Here is a 21,437-nt window from a genome sequence, read left to right as displayed (position 1 = left end):
GAAATTTAAATATATATATATATATATATATTAAAATATAAATAATTAAATTTATAAAAAAGTAATTTAAATTATATATCAAAATATAAATAATCAAATTTATAAAATTAATAATTTAAAATATATCAAAATATAAATAATTTAGTTTATATAAGTAATAATTTAAATATATATATATATCTATATATATATATATATAATAAATTTTAAATGTTAAAAAAAATAAAAAATATAAAAAATGATTTTGAATAATAAATTAACCTGTTAGTTAAGGAATAAATGAAAACTAGGTTAGTTTGGAAAGTCACAAAGTTTGGAAACTGTTCTCTTCCGAAAGGAGGAGGTGTCTACTAGGTACATCACCATCTTCATCGTCAGGTTTGTTTCTTCTTCTTTTGTTCAAATTGATCTTCATCTTATGTGGGTTGTAATCGCTGCAATTTTGTCGATCTGGTGTTGCAATTATTTCTTCTCTGCAGTAGTCTCTCCTCCTGAACATGGAAGCTGACACCGCGAGGAGGTCGTCGGCCGCTGACCCTCTTCTTGCCATCCACAGCCAACCACGGTGGTGGCGCCACCGCCTCTCTACCCTCCCTTTCCTCCCAAACCTCCGTCTCAAAACCAGCATATGGTCCGAGCTTGGTGGTTCAGTAGGCGACCTCGGTACCTACATCCCCCTTGTCCTCGCTCTCACCCTCGTCTCCTCCCTTGATCTCGGAACCACTTTAATCTTCACCGCAATCTATAACATAGTCACCGGAATCCTCTTCGGAATCCCCATGCCCGTCCAACCAATGAAATCCATTGCAGCTGTAGCCATTTCCGAGTCTCCCCACCTCACCGTATCTCAGATTGCGGCTGCCGGAATTTCCACCGCTTCTGTCCTCCTTTTCCTCGGCGCCACCGGTCTCATGTCCGTTTTCTACCGAATCATCCCTCTGCCCGTCGTCCGTGGAGTTCAATTATCTCAAGGTTTGGCATTCGCCTTCTCCGCTATCAAGTATATACGCTACAATCAGGATTTCGCCACCTCTAAATCCACCACTTCTCGGTCGTGGCTTGGATTGGACGGACTAATAGTCGCCGTATGTTCTCTTTTATTTCTAATCCTAAGCACTGGATCCGGCGATGATTCAGAATCTCGTGACCCTAATCTCGATCAACCCAGACCAAGTGTATCCGTTCGCCGCCGATTGCTGATTCTATCGTCGATTCCGTCAGCTCTGCTTGTTTTTCTATTTGGGTTAATCCTCTGTTTTATACGAAACCCTTCGATTCTTAAAAATCTCGAACTGGGTCCATCTCCGATTAAGGTACTGACAATCACATGGGACGATTGGAAAACCGGGTTTCTCCGAGCGGCGGTGCCGCAAATTCCGTTATCGATTCTGAACTCAGTAATTGCAGTGTGCAAATTGTCCGGCGACCTATTCCCGGAAAAAGAAGTGTCGGCATTTACTGTATCCGTAAGCGTGGGAGCGATGAACCTGGTGGGATGTTGGTTCGGGGCAATGCCGGTGTGCCACGGCGCCGGTGGGTTGGCGGGGCAGTATCGATTCGGCGGTCGGAGCGGCGCTTCGGTGGTGTTTCTGGGAATGGGAAAGATGGCTTTGGGGTTAGCCTTTGGGAATTCGTTTGTGAGTATATTGAATGAATTCCCTGTTGGGATACTTGGGGTTTTGCTGTTGTTTGCAGGAATTGAATTGGCAATGGCTTGTAGAGATATGGGGACGAAGGAAGAGTCGTTTGTGATGTTGGTTTGTGCGTCTGTTTCTCTTACTGGTTCGAGTGCTGCCTTGGGGTTCGTTTGTGGGATTTTATTGTTTGTTCTGTTGAAGCTAAGGAAGATGGAATGCTTAGGTAATTGTAGGCTCTTCGGATCAAACCAGCCGACGTTGACGACGACGACGAAGAATACGGTTGAGGCTGAAGCATAGAAGTTGAATTCTATTGTCACTGCTTATTCATTTGTGGGCTCTTCAGATCCAACAATCCGCTGAAGCATGAAATCAATTTGATTGATCAAAGTTGAGTTCTGCAGTGTATAGACCACCTGCAATTTTATTGGTATTTTTATTGTACATTTTGGACAGATTAATTCAAATTCCTTATCCTTTAATCTTATATTCATTTTCAATGAATGAATTTCCTATGTCTCTAGTTTTTTTATCTCTCGAAATGTATAGGGTCTCTTAGATGTTAAAAATACAAATTGCCAATTAAGTCTACCTCTGCATATTTTTACCATGCACATTTCTGCTTCTTTATTATAATAAAAAATTCTCAACTTATGGTCATTTAGCTCCAAGAATTAATGAATAATCATGAATGTACTCTCTTTAAATGGATATTTAAGATGTTATTATATCTAATTCATTGATTAATCCAACCTACAGATTCGAAACATCCAAAACATCAAAGTAAGAAACCTCTTCAAGGTATGTTATATGTCTTTTCTTTTGGTGGCTTTCTTATAACTTTCTCCATTCTTTCTTAATTTTTTCCAATTCATTGCAGTAAGTTTTATTACTAGTATTCATAGACCCGTTTGTGCAAAAGAAGATGGATAATCAAACTGATAGTTTACAGTTTTATTTTATCTATTTATCAGTTAACCGCCCAACATTTTACTAGTTAAATTGAGTTTCTTAGAAATTTTTTAAGGGTACAAATAATACAACGGTAAAGTAAAAATTAAATTAGGAATGACAGCGGGTACTCTATAGAGTCCACGTCCTCAAACTTGATTTTCATTTTAATATTTGACCCTAAATCCTACCGGTATCTTTATTTATATCTTCATTCCCGATTTGTTGGGTACCCGATTCACGACGAGTATCTTGTTATCCAATTAAATATTTATTAGATTGTAAAAAATATAAAAAATTAAACATAATTTTATCAAAATATTAAAAAAATATTACTTAATTACATACTTATGTTTAAAGATATTGAAAAACTAACTTTTTGTTGTACAAGAGTGTAAAAAAAAGATATAATAAAGGTGAAAAAATTTAAGAGTAAATACTTAAATAAAGAGAATAAATAACATTTTGTCATTAATTTTTTTTATTTAAAGATGAAGACTAATGCATATAAATAACTTTCATTTTTTTTAAATATATAAAAAAAATATTATAGTAGAGTGTGGATAAAATAAAAAATAAATAATGTATTTATTATAATATTTGTCAGGTAACATATACAAAATCATATTAAACCTTACCAAAATAATATGTTTTATTTTTAATATTAATATATTTGAATTTTGGATTTGAGTTTTGCACATTGTCGATCCCTCGCTTCAAACTCAATCGGGTAACTTCTCCATTCCCCGTCCAAACCCTAACTTCTCGAACTCGGCCAAGATACCAATTGTCCACATTTATTGAATAGGAAAAAAAAAAAGAGGTTGACATTTCTTTCATCTTCTTCGGGTTTAGGAGCTTGGGCCTTGTAAGACATGTTTGAGCCAACATTGCTCAACTCAGCGGGCCAGAATAAATGAATATATTTTCAAAGATTAGATATTTTATTGTTCCAAATTTATATTTGTATGATTAATATCTTCTAAGTTAGATTGTTTTCATATATAAAAAACATATATAACACCTAAACCTAAATATACAAGAAAACATAAACCCAGAGAGGCAGAGGACAAACCTAGGGCTAGGACCACCATAATGCCTAAAATGAGATGCGAATTATGTTAATATATAGCCACGCAAAATTTGGGCCTTCAATCAATTTACACCCAAATTAAACCGTCCCATTATCAAGCTTACCAACAACGAGTTTAACGCGGTTATCTTAACTATGAAAATAATAGTCTGATACAAGAGGAAAGAATATTAGGGCTATTACACTATGGCGGGAGTGGCAGTTATTGATAGACTAGTATAAATATAATATTGGTTGTTAAGAATAGATAGAAAATGATTTTATGAAAAATCTTGTTAGAGTTTCTCTCTCTCATCCCCATTGTATTCACCCTAGCAGTTAGGGTTTTATCTTCTTCCTTAAGTCTTCACTACTCATCTCAATATAATTCTTCTGCTCTTTTATGTTCAAGATTTATACCTAATTCTACTACAAGGTATAACACTGGTATCAGAGCTCGATTCTGGCAAATTAACGAGGTATGTCGTGAGTTATTAGCCGGTTGATCGGAAATAGAAAAAGGAAGTCCATCGTTCATCTGGAAACGAGTTGAATAAGGTCAGATTGCTCTGATTTTCATTTCTGAAATTTCTGATATTTGATTGAAAGGCGAGAAGCAGGATGCTGTGCATACTGCAGAATTTGTATTCCGATTATTGAAAACATTAGAATCGATCGGTGAATTTGAAGAGAAGGCAGCAATTGAATAATAACAGTGAAGAAGACAAAGCAGGAAATGAAGTGGTGCGGTGGAAGATCGTCGGATTGCGTGAGGAAATGACGAATCGACCTGGTTCATCTGAGAGACAACCGTCAACACAACTGTGAGTGATTGTGTGGATCTTACCTGGTTATCTGGTCACCTCCTTTCTTTGTATCCATGAATATTAGAATCCGGCTACAATCCATGATATCCTCTAGTAACTTCACCATTTGTTGTACTTCTGATTCTTAGACATAATTCCAACGTGCTGGCGAATAGAACGATTAGCTTTTAGATCTTCTGGTTCATCTGAGAGACAACCCGAAACCGGATTTCATTAGTCGTTTAATTTCAGAAATTGATTTCCAAGGTTTGGGATAGGAATACTGTAAACAAGTCGCTACTAGTGAGATTTCTCTCTTAATTAAGTTGGAGTGTGCAGTTGGGAACCAGAGGTCAGGTTTGGGAACCAGAAGACAGGTTTGACTGTCAGGTTTGAGGTTTGGGAACCAGAGAACAGATTTGACTGTCAGCAGGTTTGACTGTTAGGTTTGAGGTTTGGGAACCAGAGAACAGATTTGACTGTCAGGTTTGACTGTTTTACTGATTACACAGTTGGAAACAGGGATCAGATTGAACTGTTACTAAATTGTTGAAATACTGGATTATATTGTTTTGGGATTATTAGTGTGGCTAGCTGAGGTTAAAGAGGATCATCAAGTTTTCTTGAAAGTGGAAATGGCTGAACTCGAAATGGAAAACGAACTAAAAGAGATGGGTTTGAAATTTCAGGAAAGTGATAAAAGATTAGATCGAAATGATCAACGGCTCAACCGAATGGAAGAAATGTTGATCTCAATGCAGAAAGTGATTATGCAATTAGAGAAAAATGTTAACGGTGAAACTCTTAAGCAATCGATGGATGTTTTAGAGAAAGAACAGAACTATGTTTACGGATTGAAGACCTCAAGTCCGGTTCCTGAAGTGGCCCAACAAACAAATGTTGATGAAGAAAAAGTGGAGACTCAAGTGGAATACGAAACAAAATACGACGATTTTGGGTTTGGAGAAAAGATATGCGGTACTGCAAAATTGTCGATTATTTCCTTGCAAGTCCCAAAATTAGTCTTAGGAAACGAGATGTCACTTAAGGTGATTAACGAACAAGAAGTTCAATCGACATACATTGATACATACGATTGTGATCAAGTTGAACGAGGCATAGCTCAATTTGCTTTCACAATTGATGCATTTGAGAGTCTCGAAGAACGAATCTTGGCCAACGACCCTCTGTTTCAATCATTTCATGATTTAAGACAAAAAGTTGGATACTTTTTGTGGTTTGAAGAACCACCAGATGATAAAAGTTATATTCGAAGAACTTTTGGTCATAAGTCGTTGATGAGATGCAAATACTTCATATGGTTTGAGGAACCACCCGATAGTCTACAGAAGCAATTCCGGCTATTGATATGGTTCGAAGAGCCACCAGATGCTTTATAGTTTCAACAGCACCTTCGACTATTGTCGTTCGCGGACGAACGAAGTGAAGGAGAGGGTAATGATACAAGAGGAAAGAATATTAGGGCTATTACACTATGGCGGGAGTGGCAGTTATTGATAGACTAGTATAAATATAATATTGGTTGTTAAGAATAGATAGAAAATGATTTTATGAAAAATCTTGTTAGAGTTTCTCTCTCTCATCCCCATTGTATTCACCCTAGCAGTTAGGGTTTTATCTTCTTCCTTAAGTCTTCACTACTCATCTCAATATAATTCTTCTGCTCTTTTATGTTCAAGATTTATACCTAATTCTACTACAAGGTATAACATAGTCTTTGCCGCATTGCAATAAAATTGGATATTTCGCTGCATAAATGCTGCAAGTTTTGTTGTTATAGTTAAATAAAAATCATATGCTTTTGGAAGTCTTATAAATATATAATATCAGAAGGAGTCTACTAAAAGAAACAAAATGGGATTCAGATAAAATTTCAAGGAAGATCCATTACTATGTGAACAAATCGATCGGAGATCGATTTGATAAAATCTGTAAAGAGATTGAGAGTGAAGAGATGACAAGAATAGAGAATTTGCACAAATTAAAAATAACCCGATGATAGGATGGGAAATTTGACGAAATAACCCTCATAAGAGGGTTATTTTTAAACTTAGCATAGGAAAATTAATTTTATCAAATATAACCTTTTGCCTATGGCAAAAGACTCCTTTACCCTCAAATAAAAAAAAATTAAAAAAAGTGATATTTTGCCTCTTTTTTCCCTTCCCTCTCTCCTCTTTTCATATTTCCTTCAGTTTCTTCTTCCCCAAAACCCCCGACGATCCATCCAAGGCAAGAACCCCAGTTTCTTCCTCTTCCAAACACCCGACGACGACCACCACGATCCTCCCCCAAACACCACCTCTCCTCCGACCACGATGCGCATCTTAGTGTTTAGGTTTATGTTTAGGTTTAGGTTTTGGGCTGACTGAATCGTTTTGTGTTTGAAATGGATCTGTCGAAGGCGGTTGCAGGTTGTCGAAGGCTGTCGCAGACGAATGCGCATCTGTCGCAGGCAAATGCGCATCTGTCGCAGGCGAATGCGCATCTGTCGCAGGCGAATGCGCATCTGTCGCAGACGAATGCGCATCTGTCGTCTGCGACAGATGCGCATTCGCCTGCGACACAATAACAAATAGTGTTATTTATTGAACACAATAACATACTATATCTCAAATAGTGAGTTTTTACTATTTACCCATTAACATTCTTTTGTTTCTATTCGTAAAAAAGAATTTGTACTTGGGATTTTTTTTGAACCTTATTCTTTTTCTTCTTCTTCTGTTTTTGTTTTTCTTCTACCTCTATTTCTCATTTGTAATTCACTAAACGCATCTTGCGTTTTATTTTCAATGAGAAGTTGACCTTTTTTAAAAAAAAAAAACTATTTACACATCAACATCAGTGCAATTGTTTCAGAAATATATAAATAAAAGAGATGATCCATGACATATATAGAAAAGAGTGAACTGTTTATTACATAGAATCTTGAAAATTCTATCTTGGGGACATTGTATAACACATATATAATGCGATACTAGTATATTATCACAATTCCTGGAATTCCCAACCAGTTCATCATCAAGAACCGATCATCTAGACATCTGTCATCAGCTCAATTAATATGCAGTGCAAAGTGAAACATCAGCAACACTGCTAAGTTCACCAATAAGAAGAGTTCTCTGGTCCCTGGAACAAAACAACAAGAGATTGATGAAATTAAGAATATTGCATAAGTTTATTATTATGAAACACACACAATAGTAAGCAACAATCCTTATATATCCTGCATGATCAAGAACAAAACAAAACAAAAAAAGAAAAAGTCACTAACCAAGGTCTACAAACCAAAGTATATGCATGGATAGGCCGATTTGATGTGGATTATGCATGAAGCTATCATCATCTGGCTGAATAGGCTGCAGCATTCATGGAATTTCCAACCAGTTAATCATCAAAAACCGATCATCTAGCCATCTGTCATCAGCTCAATTCATATACAGTGCAAAGTGCACTGCTAGGTCTTCCCTTTTGAAAGTTCACCAATAAGAAGAGTTCTCTGGTCCCTGAAACAAAACAGCAAGAGATTGACGAAATTCAGAACATTGTATAAGTTCATTATTATGAAACACAAACAATAGTAAGCAATGATCCTTATTTATCCTACATGATCAAGAACAAACCAAAAAAGAAAATAAAAAAGAAAAAAAGTCCCAGCTCCTAGCCCTGCAAAACCAACATTAATCATGTTTAGGACCTAGCTTTTCACAAACAAGAGAATTTAGTTGGAATATAAGAACATAATATGATTATTTCAACTGCACACAAACCAACTATGCCCTCTATTTGTACTGGGGACACCTGTACTGCAGGAAACAAAATTCCAACAATTGAAAACAGATAAAAAAATAATCCGAAACATCACCATATGCATCTCCGCTTCATTATTTGCAGAGAATGCAAGAAAACCAAAAGAAAGGAATTCACAGTTCAAATATGAAGCAGATATAGAGATCATATAATAAGACAAAGTGCAGGTAATTATGAGTTAAACAAATAACAGTAAGTGGAATAGTTATAGATGAGAATGAAGATACCCTCATAAAAGAGGTATTTAAGTAAGTCCAAAGTAGTACTGACATTCAAGTTTATCTTTAAGGATACTACTACTACTATTACTATAGTGTACTAGACTCAGCAAAATGGGAAAGGGTGAAACAGAATATAAAAGCAGAGCAATTGGGGGAGAAAAGGCTAATAATATTGTCTAGTTCATATCCATTACATCTCCAACTTGACTGCTGCATACTGGAGAAACTGCTGTAAAGGACCTCTCAAAAGGATATGGATTGAACTGAGAATCACGGCTACACTTAAAAGCAAAGGAGGTGGTATCGAGGGTTTCAGCATCAAGCTTCCTCCTCACACCCTTCACTGCCTGCTGCTCAGCCGGTGTTAGAGGAAATATCTGCTTGCTAACTCTGCAAAGGGAGCTATAGTTATCATAAACAATCCTCTGGTTACAGTTTTTATCACAGATGTGAGTCTGCCCTGTTAGTCTGCAGCGATACATGTTTCCACAAACGTGTTCGTTTCCACACTTCCAATCACACTTGTGAACATGGTTTGAAGAACCATCTTGCCCAAGAATACTCGACAGAAAAATTACATTTGATGCATTTGGGAGAGAACGTCTTGCTCCCTTTGTTCCTGCAGCCAAATTAGTATCCTAGAAGTAAATTACCACAAAAGGTTAAGTCATCTATCGCAGACGAATGCGCATCTGTCGCAGACGAATGCGCATTCGTCTGCGACAGATGCGCATTCGTCTGCGACAGATGCGCATTCGTCTGCGACAGATGCGCATTCGTCTGCGACAGATGCGCATTCGTCTGCGACAGATGCGCATTCGTCTGCGACAGATGCGCATTCGTCTGCGACAGATGCGCATTCGTCTGCGACAGATGCGCATTCGTCTGCGACAAATGCGCATTCGTCTACGTCAACCTGCAACAGCTTTCGACAGATGCATTTTAAACCCAAAACGATTCAGTCAGCCAATAAACCTAAACCTAAACAATAAACCCTAAACCTAAACTCATCTTCAATGGATATCAATGGATAATCGTTCTGCTTCTCGTCGGGGGCTCGTCGGGGGTCGGGGGAGAGGAAGGGTTACGTGGGTTTGGATCGTCGTCGATGTTTCGGGAGCTTTTCGTCGTCGGGGAGAGGGAGGGCTGGATCGGTCGTCTTCGAGGGAGGGGGAGAGTTGGGGGAGTTGAAAAGAGGGAGAGTGAGGGAGAACGGGAGAAAGAAGGAAAAGAAAAGTGATTTTTTTTTTTAATGAAAGGGCAAAAGAGACATTTTCCATAAGGAAAAGGTTATAAATGAAAAAATGAAAAGGGCTATGCTAAGTTTAAAAATAACTCTCTTATGAGGGTTATTTCATCAAATTTCCCGATAGGATTTCTCATTATTCAACCTTATTTATATTGTCTTAATTACAAAATGAGTAACAAACTATTGGCTCTAGTCTAAATAAGTCCTTAGACTTATATTCGTTATAATGTCAGAATGAAAGTTAATTATTCTAACTAATCAATACCAAAATGACTAATGCAGTTAATTAACTGCCTTAACAAATATTTAGCAGTTAATTAACTGCCTTAACAAATATTTAGCAGTTAATTAACTCTAACAAATTTACTCAAATCATAACAACTTTGTTAAACAATAATTAGAAATAAAATAACTTTATTATTTTATTTCTTCACTCCCCCCTCAAGATGGAAGTCTTTGAGCTTTAGCATAAGCCTTAAATCTTGAAATTGTTTAACATCAAGAGCTTTGGTAAATATATCTGCATTTTGAACATTAGAAGCAACATATGTTAAAGTAATAAAATCATCTTTGTATTTGTTTCTTACCAAATGACAGTCAATATCGATGTGTTTCGTTCTCTCATGAAACACCGGATTTTGCGTTATATGCATCGCTGCTTTATTGTCACAATACAAAACAATAGGCAGATTAACTTTGATCTGAAAATCAGCAAGTAAATAAGTCAGCCATTGTAAATCACATACTGTGACAGCCATAGATCTATATTCAGCTTCAGCTGATGATCTAGATATAGTTTGCTGTTTTTTTGTTTTCCATGCTACTAGAGCATTGCCAATGTAAATACAATAACCTGTAAGTGATTTTCTAGTATCATAACAAGAAGCCCAATCACTATCAAGAAATGCTGAAATAACAAAATCATTCTTAGATGCATAAAAAATGCCTAAGGATGGTGTTCCTTTAAGATATTTAACCACTTTGATAGCAGGCTCAAAATGTGATTTATAAGGTTTATTAATATATTGACTTAATTGTTGTACTGCATATGCAATATCTGGCCTAGTGAAATTCAAATATAGTAAACGACCAATTAATCTTCTATACTTTTCAACGTCACAAAGGGTATCATTCACTGGTTCTTGAACCAATTTGGTATCTCTAGTCATAGGAATAGATGATGGTTTAGCAACAATCAAGGACATATCAGAAACAATGTCAAGAATATATTTTCGCTGGTTAACATAAATTTCATCATCAGTTTGTATAATTTCAAGACCTAAGAAAAACTTAGCTTTACCCAAATCTTTAATAGGAAATTGGTATTAATCATATTTTTTATTTCATCAATTTGCTCTATTGAATTCCCTGCTAATAGGATATCATCAACATAAATAAGCAAACAAACAATATTAGATCCATCATTTTTGATGAATAAACAATGGTCATTCTCAGATTTTTTAAAACCACTTTCAATAAGGATGTTACAAATTTGAAAATGCCATTGTCTAAACGATTGTTTCAAGCCATATATGCTTTTGTTTAATTTACACACTTGTTTTGGTAGTGTTCCTTTTAAACCTTCTGGAACTTTCATATATAAATATTCTTCAACTAAGCCATGCAAGAAAGCATTATTTACATCTATTTGATGTAAATGCCATTTCTTAGCAGCTGTTAAAGCAAGAAGTAGTCGAATAGTCGAATTTTTAGCTACAGGGGCATATACCTGATGAAAATCAATTTCATCCTTTTGGTTATACCCCTTTGCAACTAGTCGGGATTTACATTTATCAATACTGCCATCAGCATTCAATTTTGTTTTAAAAATCCATCTACAACCTATTGTTTTCTTTCCTTTAGGAAGTTCTGTTATAACCCAAGTATTGTTTTTATGAAGAGCAGTAAGTTCATCATCCATAGCTTTAATCCAATCTGGATTTAAAATTGCCTGTTTGTATGAAGTTGGTTCAACAAACTGATCAATGTTGCCCAAGAATTTAATATATTCTTCATTGTTGCAAGTTGATACAAATGGAAATGATGGTGGTAAATAACTTTGTTTTTTATTTACATTTGTCTCAACTTGACTTACAACATAATCCTTCATCCAAACAGGTTGTTTTATAAATCTTAAACTTTTTCGAGACACGTATTTTATTTCATCTTGAACAGGTGAATGATTAACTTCATGTTCATCTTGAGAAGCAGAAGTTATCCCTTCACTTGTATTCAATTCAGGTTCAAAATTAGAATTCAAATTTTGATATTCTGAAATTTCAGTTTGAACATTTTCAAAATCATTATCATAATCTAAATTATCTAATTCTGTTTCAAAGAAATATGGAAAATCAGAAGATTTGTTTCCTTGTAAAATTTCTTTGTTTTGGATAATTTTATCAGAAAATGGAAAAATATCTTCATGAAAAATAACATCTCTTGAAATACTAACATTTCCTGTTTCAATATCATAAACTGTATATCCTTTTTTGTTTAAAGGATATCCAATGAAAACACATTTGTTGGCTCTTTTTGAAAACTTTGATTTGTTTGGATAAACATTTGCAGAATAACACAAACAACCAAAAACTTTAAAATAGTTATAATCTGGTTTCTTTCCCTATAACATTTCAAATGGAGTTTTTCCATTTAAAATGTTAGTGGGAATTCTGTTTATTAGATGAGTTGCAGTCAATAATGAATAAGGCCAAAATTTAGAATCTAAATTAGAATCAATCATTAATGACCTTGCCACTTGAAGTAAATGTTTGTGTTTTCTCTCCACAACACCATTTTGTTGAGGTGAGTAAACACAAGTTGTTTGGTGAATAATTCCTAAGAAATTAAACATTTCAGAACATTTTTCATTTAAAAACTCAGTTCCATTGTCTGATCTAATTATTTTAATAGTTGTGTCATATTGATTTTTAACTAACATAAAAAAATTATGAAGTTTTTCAAACACAAAGACTTTACTTGGCATACAAAAAATCCAAGTACATCGAGAGTAATCATCAACAATAGTAAGCATGAAAGGTGTGTTAAGGATTGATTCCTCTCGATATGGACCCCAAATGTCAACATGAATAAGTTCAAAAATCTTTGACGTTTTAGAAACGCTTTGAACAAAAGGAAATCTTTGCATTTTAGCAACAGGACATGTTGAACAATGAAAAGTTTTATTCATAACAGCAGGAAATACACTTTTTAGAACATTTAAAGCAGGATGTCCTAATCGTTTGTGTAAAAGAAATGAATCAGAAACAACATTTAAAGAAAAATCAACTGCAGATTTGTGATTTTTATTAAAAATTAGACTGTCTTCAATGAAGTACAGATTCCCCATTCTCTTTCCCATATTTACTTTGAACCTTGTCTCAAGGTCCTACAAATAACAATCAGATTTTGAGAAAATACAATTCATTTTGTTATCCTTTGTAAGTTTTGAAACTGCAATTAAACAATATCTAAAAGATGGTGCATATAATACATCTTTTAGTTTCAAACAATCAAAAAGTTTAACAGTTCCTACTTCACTTATGTTCCTACTTGATCCATCAGCTAAGTACATAATTCTAGGTTCATCAAGTTGTCTTATATATGAAAATGCATTCCTATTATTGCATATATGACAAGATGCTCCTGAATCAATAAGCCACATATTTGATATATTTGTTTGTTCATTAATGCTGAAATCATATTCAAATAAATTAAGAATATAGTTAGGAAACTTACCTGCAGATGAAGAAGATCCATTTGCCTTGTTCTTGACATCTCTCATGTTCTTCAAAAACTGTTTATACATCTTGTATTCATCAATGGAAAGTTCCTGGAAATCATCTTTGTCTGCAGTGGCATGAACAGAAGTTGATGGTCTTTTCTTGATCACATTATCCTTTGGTTGTTTCCACCATTCTGGATATCCAATCAACTTAAAGCAGACATCCTTCATGTGACCTTTGCCTCCACATTGTGTGCAACTTGCACTCTTATTCTTGTTTGGAGGATGATAAACTCTTTCACCTTCTTTTTTTATCACCATTGCAGATTCTTGAAAATGCCTTTTCTGTCTGGTCCTCTTTTCGACATTCTGAAGCATTGTGAATGATTTATAAACGTCTGGCCATGGATCTTGCATGAGTATTTGATCTTTGACATACTCGTATTTATCATCAAGCCCCATCAGAAATTGAAGAAGCTTAAGTTCTTCATCATCTTGAAGCATTTCTGCTTCAAGAAAGCATCCATCACAATTAACTCGAATTCCTTTGCATCTGCATCTTCTTAGAGGTTTTAACCCCATCATCTCATCCCACAGCAATCTCACCTTTGAATAGTATTCTTCTAAGTCAAGGTCACCTTGTTGGACGAAGCTAATATCCTTTTGAAGGTTGTACCTCCTCGGACCATTGTTGCCTTCATATCTGGACTTGATCTCAAGCCACAGATCACGACTGGTTTTCTTGGAATGAAATCTTCTTCCAATTCTCGCCTCTATCGTATTCATAATCCATGCCCTAACTAAGGCATCAACAATACCCCATTGATTTGCATCTTCTTGATCTTTTGGTTCTGGATATGAACCATCAATAAAACCTATCTTAATTTTCGCTTGAAGAGCTAGCCTAATACTTAGACTCCATCCGAAATAAGTTTCCCTTCCAGTAAGAATGGCTGAGGTAATATTTAGGCCTGGATGATCGGCTGGATGTATAAGAAGAGGATCATTGTTGTATTTTCTTTTTGTAATTGGTTGGTTAGGTTTCTGGTTTGGATTCTGGATGTTAGGGTTAGGGATTTGAGTCATAGTTGGTGTACAAGTTGGAATTGAAACTCTATTTGACTCTAAAACCATCGGCCTAAGAGTAGTATACATTTCTGCTGGAATTTCAGAAAATTGAGGTTCAGAACTTACATTGTTATCTGAAGATCCAGAAGCCATTTCTTACTTTGATAGAATTAGTAGATCGTCTTCTTCTTCGCCTAGATTTGCTCTGATACCATGAACAAATCGATTTGATAAAATCTGTAGCAAGAGATTGAGAGTGAAGAGATGACAAGAATAAAGGATTTGCACAAATTGAAAATAACCCGATAATAGGATTTCTCATTATTCAACCTTATTTATATTGTCTTAATTACAAAATGAGTAGCAAACTATTGTCTTTAGTCTAAATAAGTCCTTAGACTTGTATTCGTTATAATGTCAGAATGAAAGTTAATTATTCTAACTAATCAATACCAAAATGACTAATGCAGTTAATTAACTGCCTTAACAAATATTTAGCAGTTAACTAACTGCCTTAACAAATATTTAGCAGTTAATTAACTCTAACAAATTTACTCAAATCATAACAACTTTTTTAAACAATAATTAGAAATAAAATAACTTTATTAGTTCAAGGAACAAAATGGGATTCAGATAAAATTTCAAGGAAGATCCATTACTATGATATTAAACTTGTATTAATAATAGTATAATGTTATTGTGAATATATATAACTAAAATATAGTATACTAAGCTAGAATGATATTATATAAATCAATGAATGAAGGGAAAATCTAGATTTTATTTAAAATTACTGGCTAATTATATAAACTATTAAAATTGAGAGATTTACTTAAAATTATATTTTTTTTAAATATTAGTTCTATATACAACTAAGAAGTTTTATTATACCTTGACCATTTAAAATATATATAATTAATTAAAAATTAATAAGTAATGACATTATAAAAAAAATATCATTATGTTACCTCTAACACTTTGAGCATATTTATGCGACGACAATTTCTTCGCTTCAAAACTCTACCCACTCACCCACCACATACATGTTTGAGGTGTTATTTGTCATTGGGTCGGGTTTTAACTTCTGGGTAAGTAACGAGTGAGGATTTTCTATTATGAAAACGGATTAGGGTATAATTACATTTTTTTTTATTTTCTCTACACCGTAAAGTTGAGAGAGAGTGAGCAGATCTAGGGTTTTGTGGTTCCTTCTTTGTTTTTTGGCTGATCCAAAGAGAGAGAGATTGAGGGAGCTTTTGATTGTCGAGTATTCCAATTATTCTAGTGTAATCACTTCTTTCATTTGAGAGCATGGTATGTAAGTTTCTACTATTGACATTTCTTTGATTTAGTGAAACTTATCCCTCCCGTGGACGTAGGTCAATTTTGACCGAACCACGTATATTGTGTTGTTATTGTTTTTTGCTATTTCAGTTTTGGTAAATCTATTGTTCGTCAAAGAAGATTTGGAAACTTTTTTGTTACAAATTTGATTTCTAAGAAGATCTATAGTTTTGCTGTTGCAAAACCCAACAATGATATTATAGTTGTATTGATTAGTTACTTATTTTAACATTGGAGCATAGTACTTTGTTGGTTACCCGACAAAATTCAAAGAGGAGATCAACTGTTTTTTTTTTTGCTGGGGTTTTGTCAGTTGTTAAGACAGTAATAATGGGGAAATCTAGACTTGATATAGTGAGTCTGAATGGCACAAACTACATGCAATGGAAATTGATGATTAGTGATATATTAGTTTCAGATGATTTGAATGAAGTAATTGAAAATGAGGGTGTTAGACCTGAGAGTACAAAATATGTTGATTGGATAAAGACAGATAGAAAGGCATGTAACTTTATTTGTTCGTGGGTTGATGTAAATGTTGTGCACCATGTTGAGAACGAGACTACATCGTATGGTGTGTGGAGCAAACTTGAAGCTCTCTACGCTGGGAGGTCAGTAGGGAATAAAGTAGCACTGGTACGAAGGCTGGTGAATCTGAAGTACATTGATAATAAATCAATTTCTGAGCACTTGAAAGAATTTCAAAATATTTTGAATTAGTTAGGTAGTATGAAGATAAACTTTGATGATGAGGTGCAAGCATTTTTCGTCCTTGGATCTTTGCCTACAAGTTGGGAGACACTTATTATCACTCTTAGCAACTCAGCACCAAATAGTAAAGTCATCATGGCATTTGTCACCAGTTCCTTACTTGATGAGGAGAATCGAAAGGGGGATAAACCCTCTAAGTCTTATATGTTGGTGACTGATAGAGGAAGATCAAAGGATAATATAAGTGGTTCGAATATGGGCAAGTCTAGAAACAAGTATAGAGCTCCGAAGAAGGATGGTGTTTGCCATTACTATGGGAAAATGGGTCATTGGAAAAACAAGTGCTGGAAATTTAAAAATGATTAAGCAAAGGGTACGGTGAAGCCCAAAGAAAAGAAACAACAGAGTGCAGATACATCTGTTTATGCTTTAAATAATGAACTGACATATACTTCTAAATGTCAAGACTTATGTCTTAGCACGTCTTCAAATGAAACAACATGGATTGTTGACAAAAGTGCCTCATTCCATATTAATCCACACAAAGGTTATTAGCAGTCCTACAAAGTTGGTGATTATGGTGAGGTTTGCATGGGCAGCAATGGTGTGTACAAGATAGTTGGTCTTGGTGATGTTAAAATCGAGACAAACATGGGTTGTTTTCTGACTTTGAGAGATGTAAGTCATGTTCTGACTTGAGAATGAATTTGATTCCACAAGAAAGCTCGATGATGGAGGCTACCATAATATTTTCAGTGGTGGAGCATGGAACCTAAGCAATGGTTCCTTGGTTGTTGCATGAGGTAATAAATGTTGTTCCTTATACAAGATAAATTTGAAAATTGTCTATGATGCAACATATTATGTCGTGATGGAGTCATCCTGTGAGTTGTGGCACAAGAGACTATGTCACATTAGTGAAAATGGATAAATGTTTTGATCAAGAGGAATGAGTTGTTGAATCTCAATGATGCTCATCTTGAAAGTTGTGAGCATTGCTTAAAAGGTAAGTAGAACAGAGTCTTCTTTAGTAAGTTGAAAGTGAAACTGAAAAAGAATTTCCTTGAGTTGGTCCATATAGATGTATGTGGTCATATGAAGATTAAATCCATAGGTTGTGCTTCTTATTTCGTAACCTTCATAGACGATGCATCTAGGAAGCCATAACAGGGTTCGAGGTCTTTCACAAGATGATTGAAAGAGAGACAGGCATAAAATTGATGAGGGTGCGGTCAGATAATGGGGGAGAGTACATAGACTCATTTGATGATTATTGCGAAGAGTAGGGTATTCGACATGAACAGACTGTACCCAAGACTCCACAATAAAATAGAGTGGCAGAGATGATGAACAGAACAATGTTGGAACGAATGAGAAGTATGCTCTCCCATGCCAGGTTGGCTAAGAATTTCTGGGCTGAACCCATGAGCACCACAATGTATGTGATCAATCGTTCTCCCTATAAGTCATTGAATAATAAGTGTGCAAAAAGCATTTGATCAGGTAAAGATGTTAATTATGACTATTTACGTGTTTTTGATTGTAGAGCCTTTGTGCATGTCCAAAAGATGAGAGGTCTAAGCTAGATGTAAAAACCAGACAATGCATATTTGTGGGTTACGGTGATGAAAATTGGAGATATAAGTGTTATGACCCAATGGACAAGAATTTTTTACGAAGTCGAGATGTGGTATTCCTTAAAGATCAGACTAATGAGAATTTTGAAGATGGTGACAAGCTTGATGCATACATACATGATCTTCTTGGTCTAGAGATGTCTTCAGACTCAGATAGTGATGATGATGTTCCTCAGGGTCAAGTTGTAGGTCATGTAAATGATACAAAAGCTTATTTTGGTGATAATATCGAGGCTGCCTTTGAAGTTCAACAAGAAGATGGAAATCAACAAACAAAGGTACTTAAGAGGTCTACTAGGGAGAAAAGATTAAGTTCTAAATACCCAGCTACAGATTATGTCCTTCTAACTGATTGTGGGGAGCCTATATGCTATAAAGAGACTCTTGAGGAGGCTCACAAGGAAGAATGACTAACCTCCATGGATGAATAGATGAAGTCATTGCTGAAAAATTGCACATATGTACGGGTGGAATTACCAAAGAACATAAAAGTATTACAAAATAAATGAGTGTACAAGATTAAGCAAGAAGGTGATGATAGAAAGCCAAGATACAAGAATAGGTTGGTTGTCAAAGATTTTGTCCAGAGACATGGAATCGATTATGATGAGATTTTCTCACCGGTAGTGAAGATGACTTCCATCTGGGTGGTGTTAGGTCTAGCTGATTGTATGGATCTTGAGGTTGAAGAGTTTGATGTCAAAACTGCATTTTTTCACGGTGATTTGGATGAGGATGTTTATATGGAGAAACTTGAAGGTTACAATAAGAAATGTGAGGAAAACAAGGTGTGCAAGCTTATCAAAAGTCTGTATGGTTTGAAGCAAGCACCAAGACAGTGGTATCTTAAGTTTGAGTTATTCATGACCATCCATGGGTACATGAAGACGTCTACAGATCACTCTGTCTTTGTGCAAAAGTTTGCTTCTAATGATTTTATTATACTTCTTCTATATGTTGATGACATGATGATTGTAGGGAGAGAGAAGCTCAAAATTGCCAAATTGAAAAGGGATTTGACCAAGCCTTTTGAGATGAAAGACTTGAGTCCAGCAAAAACAAATTCTTGGAATACAGGTCATTCGTGATCGGGGTGAAGAAAAGACTATGGTTGTCTCAAGAGAGGTATATTGAGAAGATTCTAAAAATGTTTTGTATGGACAAGGCAAAACCAGTTGCTTGTCCATTGGCTACACACTTTAAAATAAAAAAGACAATGTCTCCTAAGGATGAAGAGGAAAGACAAGAAATGTGCAAGGTTCCATATGCTTCAGCAATAGGTTGTTTGATGTATGCAATGGTCTGCACAAGACTAGATATAGCTCATGCGGTTGGAGTAGTTAGTCGTTTCTTTCAAATCCCGGTAAGACACATTGTGAAGCGGTTAAGTGGCTAATGAGATATCTTTGATGGACCTCCAAATACGTTTTGTGTTACGGTACTAGAAAACCACATGTTGAAGGGTTTTCTTATTCAGATATGAGTGGTGATATTGACACAATAAGATCAACTTCAGGGAATTTGTTTACCGTTGGAGGAGGAGTTGTATCATGATAGTCTCGTCTACAGAAATATGTTGCTTTGTCTATTACAGAAGTTGAATATATTACCATTATGAATGTTGTAAGGAAATGAGATAGATGAAGGAATTATTGAAAGAACGGGTATAACACAAGACAAGTTCATAGTGTTTAGTGACTCATAAAGTGCTATACATGTGAGCAAGAATCCATGTTTCTATTCACATTCAAAACGCATCCAAAGAAGGTACCATTAGATTTGTGAAGTGCTCGAGAATGATTTATACTTAGAGAAAGTGCATACGGATGAGAACGAGTCAAATATGATGACAAAGGGCTTGTCAAGAGGCAAGCATGAGATATGTTGTGCCAAAACCGGAATGGTTCTGGCAGGGGAGTCACAATGATGAATGTTTATAGCAACATTCTCCCATGGCTCGGAAGTGGGAGAATTGTTTAGGTGTTCCTTGCCATTGAGTCGAGTTTTAACTTCTGGGTAAGTAAACGGGTCAAAATTTTCTGTCATGAAAACGGGTTAGGGTATAAATACATTTTTTTATAGGTTTTGATTTTTTATTTTCTGTAATGTTGAGAGAGAGAATGAGAAGATAAAGGTTTTCTGGTTCCTTATTTGTTCTTTGCCTAATCTAGAGACAGAGATTGGAATCATTTCTAGTGTAATCACTTCTTTCATTTGAGAGCAGAGTATGTAAATTTTTACTATTGACATTTCTTTGATTTAGTGAAACTTATCTTTCCCATAGACATAGATCGATTTTGACCGAACCTCGTATATTGTGTTGTTTCAATTTTGATAAATCTGTTGTTCGTCAAAGACGATTTATAAACTAATTTATTATAGATTTGATTTATAAGAGATACGTAATTTTGCTATTGCAAAATCAAATAATAAATTCATAACATGGACTAGAAAAGGAAAAGGAATAAGACGTTGTGGTCGCCTTAGTCTGGTCAAAAGTTGCGAGAGGGTTGAATGAAATGATGGTTGGGGGTTGAAAATTGAGTCGTCAAATACATATAAATCTAGGCTTACCCTTAAAAGCTATAAAGCTCTAAAACTATCTGAACAATCATTCTGTTGTTAACTTCATTAGCCTTATTTATTATAAGTTGGATGGATTGAAGAAGTGTCCTAAATAAAGGAGAATGGATAAGTCAGCAAATATAATGACTGATATTTTTTTATCAATTATAAACTAAAATATTATACTTCATCAAAGTAGTTTTACTGATAAAATTCAGTTTAATAAACCAAAATATCACATTAAATTTTAATTGAAATCGTTTTAAACGAAAACGGGAGATATAACGGTTGAGTGTGAGGCTAGTTCTCCTTAATTAAAAAAAATTATAATATTATATTTTTTTTTTCAATAAAGAATATAATTTATTTGGAAATGGCATATAACTTCGCAGATAGTTACAAAAGCCTGGAATCTTAATTTGCTGAGTGCATACATTTATTAATTATTAATTATGCAATAACAAATTAATAAATGTCAATTTGGAAATATGGACGGAAGAGAAGAGAGGGGACCGTGGTCCGATGTCTTAATTTCAGATTTAATAAATCAATAAATGAACCCTTCTGTTTCTTCAAACAACTTTTTTAAAGTTTATTTTCATTTCACTTTTATGTATTTTTTTT

General features: G+C 34.9%; 1 protein-coding gene and 1 long non-coding RNA gene across 2 annotated transcripts; one reads left to right on the top strand and one right to left on the bottom strand.

Moving 5' to 3' along the window:
* Window positions 1–306: 306 nt before the first annotated feature.
* Window positions 307–2,251, top strand: LOC124940855 (molybdate transporter 2). Its single transcript, XM_047481318.1, has 2 exons — window positions 307–378; window positions 480–2,251. Exon 2 carries the CDS (start codon window positions 498–500, stop codon window positions 1,935–1,937), a length of 1,440 nt encoding a protein of 479 aa, XP_047337274.1. The 5' UTR covers window positions 307–378; window positions 480–497; the 3' UTR covers window positions 1,938–2,251.
* Window positions 2,252–7,329: 5,078 nt separating this feature from the next.
* Window positions 7,330–8,356, bottom strand: LOC124940872. The gene is made up of 2 exons (XR_007099593.1): window positions 7,762–8,356; window positions 7,330–7,616 (listed from the first exon to the last, which is right to left on the bottom strand). It is a non-coding gene; the product is annotated as an uncharacterized LOC124940872 (long non-coding RNA).
* Window positions 8,357–21,437: the final 13,081 nt, after the last annotated feature.

The sequence above is a fragment of the Impatiens glandulifera genome, chromosome 1 (genome assembly GCF_907164915.1).
Source record: "Impatiens glandulifera chromosome 1, dImpGla2.1, whole genome shotgun sequence".
Taxonomy (NCBI): Eukaryota; Viridiplantae; Streptophyta; class Magnoliopsida; order Ericales; family Balsaminaceae; genus Impatiens; species Impatiens glandulifera.
This window is presented reverse-complemented; position numbering and strand designations above follow the sequence as displayed.